General features: G+C 46.8%; 1 protein-coding gene across 1 annotated transcript; it reads right to left on the bottom strand.

Moving 5' to 3' along the window:
* Positions 1-453: 453 nt before the first annotated feature.
* On the bottom strand, positions 454-7,191 carry pi15a (peptidase inhibitor 15a). Its single transcript, XM_063206108.1, has 6 exons — positions 6,981-7,191; positions 6,535-6,866; positions 4,572-4,690; positions 3,810-3,942; positions 3,190-3,305; positions 454-1,110 (listed from the first exon to the last, which is right to left on the bottom strand). The coding sequence occupies exons 2-6, from the start codon at positions 6,808-6,810 to the stop codon at positions 975-977; spliced, it is 780 nt and encodes a 259-aa protein (XP_063062178.1). The 5' UTR covers positions 6,811-6,866; positions 6,981-7,191; the 3' UTR covers positions 454-974.
* Positions 7,192-8,813: the final 1,622 nt, after the last annotated feature.

The raw sequence follows: 8,813 nt of genomic DNA, 5'->3' as shown, positions 1-8,813 counted from the left end.
TTGCAGCTTCACCTTGGCAGACAAAATGAAAGCCATAGAACTTATATGAGTAATATGATATGAGCTTGATCCATAAAACAAATGACCTGACAGCAGGGAGTGGCCCCAATCTGGGCCAGCACTGGCCCAGACATGATCCACAATTGAGTTCTGCCCTTGACCATCTTATACTGTCAGATTTTCATTTTCTCTGAGAGTGTTTTTGCCTCTTCCTTGGCCAAAAATACGCCTAAGGGAAGAAAAAAACACCAACACACAAGCAAACCCAATTTGCAGGTTAAGCAAAAGGTAATTGGATCTGGACCCGTGAATGATTGCTCTCTGATCATGGCTCCACGGGGTGCTTTGAAGGAGAACAACGCCACGTTTGTGTCCCCATCTGCTCTCCTGCTCAACCGACTCACCCTGCCACCCCCCCACCCCCCAATACCCCCGCCCTACGGTTCTGGGCAGAACAATGTCTTGAGACAATCCTGTGAGTTTGTTAGCTGGACGGCTGGCTGAATGAAGTGAACAGCACCATCACTAGAATGCACCATCCATAGCACCATGGAACTGTTTTAGCAGCAACATGCGTTTGACTGTCCTATACAACAGAGTTAATTCAGCACCATTTCAAACAGTGATGAAATTACGGTGTATATAACAATATACAAATTAACCTATCCCCATGGTGAAGGCAACATACATATTTAAGCAATACCAATACAACAGTAACCGAAGATAAAACAGTAACATTCATACAGATTTTTTGTTATCTTTCATTGCAGATGACTGTTGCCTTACAACGTAGGGTCATATTTTAAATAGGCCCATATATACATACAAACGAGGATACATCCAGGAATGCTGTGCAAATCCTTGGGAGAAAAAGAAGTCTCTGGAATGGGGATGGGGAGAAGAGCAGGAACATGGGATGGGAGGATCTGGGTCAAGAGGCTGTCTGTGTGCGTGTCGCGTCGGCACTGGTGTGTTTATTTAAACCAGTGCAGATAGTTGGAGTTCACAGCAGGAAAGCACATGTTGTTACTGCAGGAACCCCCATAGCTGGGGGGACACATGGAGCACGGCACGCCCACTTTGTACGGGGCCTCCCCAATCCAGTTCCCTCTGCGACGAGAGAGAGAGAGAGAGAGAGAGAGAGAGAGAGAGAGAGAGAGAGAGAGAGAAAACCATGTGTTAACAACTCCTTGCATGGGAAATGAGCACAGAAGAAGAAGCCATCACAGGTGTTCATATGACCAATGGTCTGGAGAACACGAGACATTAACCCTATTCAGACTGGGCTTTTTTGGCATTCCTGGGCCTGGGGGGGGGCTCTTTTGACCCCCCCCTCATAACTCATGAACGGAATACGGTATGACCACCAAACTTTGGGGAGATGATCTACATATGGACATCTATGAATGACATCATTTTTGTGTCATTATCTGGTATTATGACGTCATTATGACATCATCTGTTTATAATACCCAAAATCTCGCCATAATGTATTTTCCATCAAATTTAGGTAATGCACTTACATTTTAATGATTATATGCTTCAGACCACTTTAATGCTCACAAAGCTGTCTGATGCTAATGGAAATAACAAAAAAAATATGAAAAAGGAACAATAATGAGACTTAGATCAGTGATTTTCGGTCAGACATACCTGTCAGAAAACCGTTGCCATGGCAACGGCAAAAATGATGAACATAATCTTTTGGTACTAAACTGTAGCCAACTAAATGTTAGGAAAAGTCACCAAGTTTCGTAGTCATAGCTTAAGTCGTTAAGGAATTATACTACATCAAAGTTGGTGCGGGCACTTTTAGCCCCCCCCCAGTCTGGATAGGGTTAACCCCTTAGTGCAGAGCATATGTTAACTTAACTGTCACCAAAATTGTAATGGCTAATATGGCTTAATCTGTTACTTAAGGCTCTCAGTAATGCCATAGCAATGTTGTTATGATGTAGTTGAGTATTTCCAGCAAAAAGTGAATAGGCCCGCCGGGGACCCCATCTGCAGGAAGAGGCTACGGCGCTTTCAGTAAAAAAAATTCTAGCTCGTATATAACCACACAACAACAAAAAACAGAACAAATGATAGTCTCTCATCTGCTCCCTTCTTGTGTTCTTGCGTATTAGTCTTGAGTAGTAGTCACCATCAAATCTGGTTTCAAATCCTGCATTCTAGTAGAACGCAGGAATTCATAGAATGCTCAAGGAGTCCGTCAAAACTTGCTCAAATTGGGGGTGGGGCGCTGTGGCGCAGCGCGCTAAGCCCCCTACATTTGGGCTTGCATGCCCACCCACGGGGACCCCGGGTTATTTCCCGATCCTCCCCTGTCTCTCTGTCCCATTCGCTTCCTGTCACCATCTTTGACTGTTCTGTCAAATAAAGGCATAAAAGCCCCTAAAATGTTTTAACCCCTTAGTGCAGCACTATGGCTCTCTGTAATGTCATGTCAATGTTGTTATGATGTAGTTAAGCATTTTCAGTAAGTGAATAGGGTCGCCGGCGACCCCTGCTGCAGTAAGAGGCTACAAAAAAAAAAACTGTTGCTCAAATTGTACAGTGCGTGTACCGCTCCACTGTTATGTAACATTGGGGAGCAGCAACACACAGAGGACACATATTGCATCACATTTTGCATGCTCTGTGGGACTATAATAGATATGGCCCAGTGCTGAGTCAATAGTATCAAAAGACATGGGGTGAATAGTAATGAGAAAACCTAGGTCTCTGGGGGAAGAAAAAAATCCCGTCGTGAACTCTCTCAACTTGATTAAACCATTAAACCCACAAGGGCAGTCACGGGACCCTTTGATTGTTACAGCTTCAAGACTTGGGAGTCAGAGTGCCTCTGAAATTCCGAGTATTGCTCCGTGGCACAGGAACGTTGCTGCGGTCGTACTATTTCGAGAGACAGAGGGTCAAGAGAGCTCTTTGAAGAGAGAGCGGAGAGGGCTGCGCCCGTGTGCATCATGTGGCTTACTCTTTTTTTTCACACCTCGGTGACACATTGCACCGAGAAGACACAATGACATGTGTGCTGAGGTTTCACCCCTGGTCTGTGGTTGCTGGGTCGTGTGAACTCCGGGGCACTGGGGCTAGGCCCATATGTCGGATCAAACGCGGGCGCTCGCCTGCGATACACAGAGACAGCATTGTGCAAGAATAACACGGCGTGGCGAATGCACTTACTTGGGAGAATAGTTGCACACAAGGTAGGTTGCCCTCTTCCATACCGAGCCCCATACGTTCATGTTGTGACAGGTATGGATGGCGCAGCCCACTTTGTTTGAGGTCGCCCACACCATCTACGAGGAGGGCAGAGAAAGGTTACCGCTCTGTCATGCGTGGTTGAGTGCATGCATTTGAATGTATAGATGTGTAGATCATCCATCCATCCATCTCATCCATGCATCTATGCTGCAGTGTGTGTGTGTGTGTGTGTGTGTGTGTGTGTGTGTGTGTGTGTGTGTGTGTGTGTGTGTGTGTGTGTGTGCGCGTGCACGCGTGGCCATGTACTACATGTGTGTGTTTGTGCATAGAGCTGTAGATATGGGCACTTACTTCACATCTATGCTGCAATGTGTGTGTGTGTGTGTGTGTGTGTGTGTGTGTGTGTGTGTGTGTGTGTGTGTGTGTGTGTGTGTGTGTGTGTGTGTGTGTGTGTGTGTGTGTGTGTGTGTGTGTGTGTGTGTGTGTGTGTGTGTGTGTGTGTGTGTGTGTGTGTGTGTGTGTGTGTGTGTGCGCGCGTGCACGTGGCCATGTACTACATGTGTGTGTTTGTGCATAGAGCTGTAGATATGGGCACTTACTTGTGTGTAGTGGGTGCACATGGGCCCGTAGCACTTTAAAGGGCACCTGGGGTTGCAGTCGCGCGGGTAGGGGAACGAGTAGTCCTTCACCTCATCATACCACGGCTTCACCAGCTGGAGGATGGATCTATAGCTGCACGCAACACACAACGAGTACCCCTTTAACACACAGTCATGGGCAGGGGCGCCGCTAGAATTTTTGGGCCCTATGAAAGATTTGAATGTTGGGCCCCCTTAAGGGCCTTTGTCAGTGCTTGGGCCCTTAGAATCTGTAACATCTTCCCCCCCCCCTAGCGGCACCCATAGCCATGGGTGTGACACACAACCTGCAGTTCACACGACGGAGAAGTTCCACTAAAATCCTTGAACGTTAGCATACTCGAGAGTAGAAGTCTCAAGCAGGCAAGGAGAACATTGGACCATATTAGGAGAGCGATTTCCATCTCTTTCTCATTGAAGCGAATTATTCCAGAATCTCTTTCTTCATGGTCTAACCTTCTGACACAATTCAGAAGGTTCTCTCTGGACAGTTCCACTATCTTAGCAGTGCTACTAGCCGCCTAACGAAGCGAAGCGCACTTGGCCTCTCTGCTTTATAGCACTTTTAAAACGGTAGGAGACCCTATTTTTCACGGTCTGCAGACACTTTCGCTTGCCACCAAGCACTTTCTTGAGTGATGGATGGAGTGGGAGAGAAGTTTCTCTATTGTGCATTCAGGCCTTTAAGAGGGGAGAACACGTGCAGTATGGATGGATACATACCGGCCAGTTCGGACCGAGAGGTTCTGACCCAGAAATCTGAGCAGACTGCGGGGCCCGTGTTCCCACAAACAAGTAGCAGCCCAGTCCTCGGCGGTTTTGGCCAGCGTTTCATCCCAAACCTGCAGGGGGAAAAGAGGGAGAGGGAAAAAGAAAAAAGAGAAAAAAATGAAAAGAGGGAAGAAAAAAGAGCAAAAGCATCACTGAATATGCATTGTGGCTGCCTGTGTGTTAATCGGGCTGAAAGTAGTTTCTGTTGCAGCTGAGCGGGACTTGGCTCGACACAGCTGTGTGAACTGGTTGAACCCCAGACAAGAGTTGCAAAGCTGCACGGTAGCGGCAGACAGCATAACATCAAAGCCAGTTGCAAAACAACACACACTCTCAAACACACATACGCACTCTCTCTCTCCCTCTCTTTCTCTCTCTCTCACACACACACGCACACACACTCACACGCGCGCACACACGCGCACACGCACACACACGCACACACACACACACATGCACACAGACACTCACACACACACACACACACAAGGAACCTCAGGTGGCAGGGGGGCAGGCAAGTAGCACCCAAACATTTGCAGAGTTTGCATTTGTACTCCCCATCCTTAATGGCAGTGAAAGGACCTTGTGTCTGTTTGCCAGCACCTCTTCCGTGCCAGAGACACGGCAGTGCGAGCCAACTCACTCTGCATGGAGTAGTAACAGCACAGCACAGCAGCAGCCGCAGCCGCAGCAGCCACACAACTGACCTCTCAGGGGTACAGATAGCCAAAGCACTCCGTGCCAAGTCTGGCCCACGTCCAGCCCAAATCGGACCCAGACGCGTGCCTATCAAATAGCTCCTCCAAAAAGCGTCCAGTCTGCAATATGGTTCCGATTTTATTTTTTTTTGCAGAGAGGTCCTGGGATATACGAACCAATCAAATCAATGCCCCATCCCCCCCATAGTCGGAATCTTGAAGCCCAGCCCATTGATTGGTTGCGGTTGTTTATGGGCTCATGCTGAGCCAACATGTTTGTTTATTGTTTGACAAAGCCAATGCTGTGTACAAACATCCAGAGGGGATTTTTTGAACAACAATTGCTTAGCCAGACGACGAGTGGAGCGTGAAGGATGGTTAACTGAATTTCATTACAATCGTGTGTGTGTGTGTGTGTGTGTGTGTGTGTGTGTGTGTGTGTGTGTGTGTGTGTGTGTGTGTGTGTGTGTGTGTGTGTGTGTGTGTGTGTGTGTGTGTGTGTGTGTGTGTGAGAGAGAGAGGAGTGTATTGCAGACTGTGCCTGTAAGCTAAGTGGCACAGTCCAACATTTTAGTGCCTAATCCACACCATGTGGGTCGCCCCAGTGCAATAATAAAGTCCTCCCATGCCTCACAGTGGCATTGGGTCCAGGGCACTGTTCATGAAGCCAAAAGACTACTCTTCATGCCCTACCACTAACCACTGACTATGGTGCAGTGCCTTGGTGTGTTGCTTCAAGAGCACGTGTAGACAACCGGCAAAGAGGCTTGTGCGCCAGTTCAGTGCAGCACTGCTCCAGCTTGTGCCTTGATAACCCCCCTGTGGTCAGGGGCCAGGCTGACTCCACTTTGGTGGTCTACCAAGTTTGGATCTGTTCGGCAGCTGGTCAAACCAAATGGCCAAACTCATCCAATTGACATTTGTCATGTCCACACACTGAGTAGCCAAACTCCCCATTCACACTCACTTATGCAAGTCTGTGGTTAGGGCTACCTCACCAACTTAACCACAGACAACTTTACTGGGCTGGCAAGCAAATATGAACAGTTATGGATCATTATGTTAGAAATGTTCTGCTTACTAACCATTAAAAAATAACACATTTAAATGTAAGCCATTGTTATTATTAGTATGTGCCTACTAACCCAGAAAAAAAAATCCTCATCATTCAACGTCAAGATGGCTGTACAATTTGCCAAAGGAAATAGGCAACTTACCATATACTCCATGTTGGAAGCCGGAGGAAAAACTTTCCCTCTGACTTTGTTGTGGTAATCGAGAATGGCAAGCATGTCGTTTTGGGAGATGTAGCGCTTCCGTCTGGTTTTCGGCAAGCTCACGGTCTCAGCGCGAAAGTTCATGGCTGCGCCAATATCGGTAAAATTGGTAATTGGAATGGTCGAAGACGCCGAGGGCTTGTACGCTGCCCAAGCACTTGCTCCGCAAGATATGCATAATAGCAGGATATCGATGGCAAGGTAACTTTCATGCATGATTAATGATTCAGGTTTTCAACTCCGTTATATTCCACGGGGATGGATGGATGGATCTGAGAAAGAAAAAAAAAGTTTGACATGTTTGTGGGCAGAAGTTAACAACGGCAGTGCCACTATCAATCATCCAAATAAAATAACCTGTAATCTGTGTAAAAAGACAACATTACCTTATGTTTGTGGTTAGTCAGGTTATGGTGCTGAAATATATTTGATAAGAAGTGATATCTCCCGATTCTGAGAAAAACAGAGCGATGGTCTCTTGACGTTTACTATACTGCACGCAAACTGGGAAGAACTCAGCTTGCCGGCTGACTGGCCACTTTATATACCGCAGATGTGCCGGCGCAGGAAGCGCTGTGGCTTTGAAGGTGTGCAGAATCCCTCCTCCGTCACCTGAAACGCAACATCATTTGGAAGCGCGCTGTTTTGTTTCTTCTATCCCCTCCTCTTGGCTCCGCGCGCCTGACCTAATCAGCGCATCAGGGTTTGGTTTACGCAGTTGGCAATGCGTAAAAACGAAACGCACGATGTGACGACGACTGTCCAATGACAGATCAGGAGTGTGTGCTGGGGTAAGGGGAGGTGGGCTGACTTGAGTCCATGCAAGGACTGATGATGATCCCCTGCTGTAAACACAATGTATTCTCTTTTGAAATATGCCTGGTAGTGCTTGTCTAATATATCAACACAACTGATATTGAATTGTTTAAAAGAATAACACAGTCTTTGTTCATTTCAGCGATGTGGCCTATATTCCAATGATGGTTGGATTAAAAAAGTCACCATGAGAAGGGTACAATATTGTATTTTGGTCTCACATGGCATTCATGAAACCATTCAAGTTCCTCTGTCAGTATTACTGACGTGTTATAACATTTCACTTCACACATTGGCATAGTGTCATCAGCTCCCTTCTGCTCAGTGATATCAAACCGCAGCATGTACACGGAGAAGCTTGTTAGTCAGAATGTTATGCACACACATTTCAGGGAAATTCAATGCAAGAAGTCCCTTTATCTATGTTTCTTATCCTGGTTGCGTTTATTGTTACTGTAAATCCTGCACTTGAGGTCAGACAGAGTGTCTATACCCTCTCAATCGTACCAAACAAGGGGTTAAGTTTTATCTTTGCCAAGCCTGGAGTCCCTTCAGCAAGTCATCATTTGCTTTGGCAACTGCGCTGGACAAACTAATATGACGCAGGAATCATTTTTTTGTTTTTCTTCAAGCATTAGTCCCTATTCGCTACCCCTATAACCCCCATGGCCCCCTTTCTTTAAAATATCTTTCACTCCCCCCAAATTTCTTGGAAGTGGGAATGCTTGCAGCTGACCCCGACGTCCTGGAATGGTGACGGCACAGCGTAAGTCAGTCATTGCTCACTATGTGAAAGGATCTGGTGATGGTGATGGTGATGTTGATGTTGATGGTGTGTGCGGATGGGAAACATCTTGACCAATGCCTTTAGCTGATGGAAAAGACCATTTGTTGGTCGACACACTCCATTTGTCAGGAGAGTATAAATTACTCCGGCCAGCAAAGAGCAGGGGCCGGTGCAGGTTCAGGGGTTGGCGGAGGATACGGCAGGTTCACAGCAGCAACACAGAACTCACATGCTCTTCCCCATTGGTGCATTGGATTGGATTGGAGGGTTGTTGGTTCAAATCCCAGCCTTAACAGTCGGAAGAATTTGTGCCCCTATACACCTTCATCCATGGCTGAAGTCCCCTTGGGCAAGGCACCTAACCCCAAATTGCTCCAGGTTCTGTATTAAAATACCCTGTAATTACTGTGTAAATGAAGGATGAATCACCGCACACTGGTATCTTTGCTGGTAGTTTATATGGTTCACCAAATAAAACTACCAGCAAAGATACCAGTGTGCAGTGATTCATCCTTCATTCACTTGGATTATCTTACTACACATCACCAGCACCTGGACAGTGGTTGTGCACAGGGACGTTACTTTGAACCCTGTAATAACTGTGAGTGCTTTTGAA

Source organism: Engraulis encrasicolus, chromosome 9, assembly GCF_034702125.1.
Source record: "Engraulis encrasicolus isolate BLACKSEA-1 chromosome 9, IST_EnEncr_1.0, whole genome shotgun sequence".
Classification (NCBI taxonomy): Eukaryota; Metazoa; Chordata; class Actinopteri; order Clupeiformes; family Engraulidae; genus Engraulis; species Engraulis encrasicolus.
Note: the sequence above shows the minus strand (reverse complement) of the source record. Positions and strands in the feature narration are given on the sequence as shown.

Bases quoted from the DNA above. Each gene is read 5' to 3' on its own strand.
- pi15a (XM_063206108.1), bottom strand. From the start codon at position 6,810: ATGCATGAAAGTTACCTTGCCATCGATATCCTGCTATTATGCATATCT. The intron at 4,691-6,534 runs GTAAGTTGCCTA...TTCCCCCTGCAG, and splicing joins CTTCCAACATGGAGTATATG to GTTTGGGATGAAACGCTGGC. The intron at 3,306-3,809 runs GTAAGTGCCCAT...CCCTCCTCGTAG, and splicing joins TGTGCACCCACTACACACAA to ATGGTGTGGGCGACCTCAAA.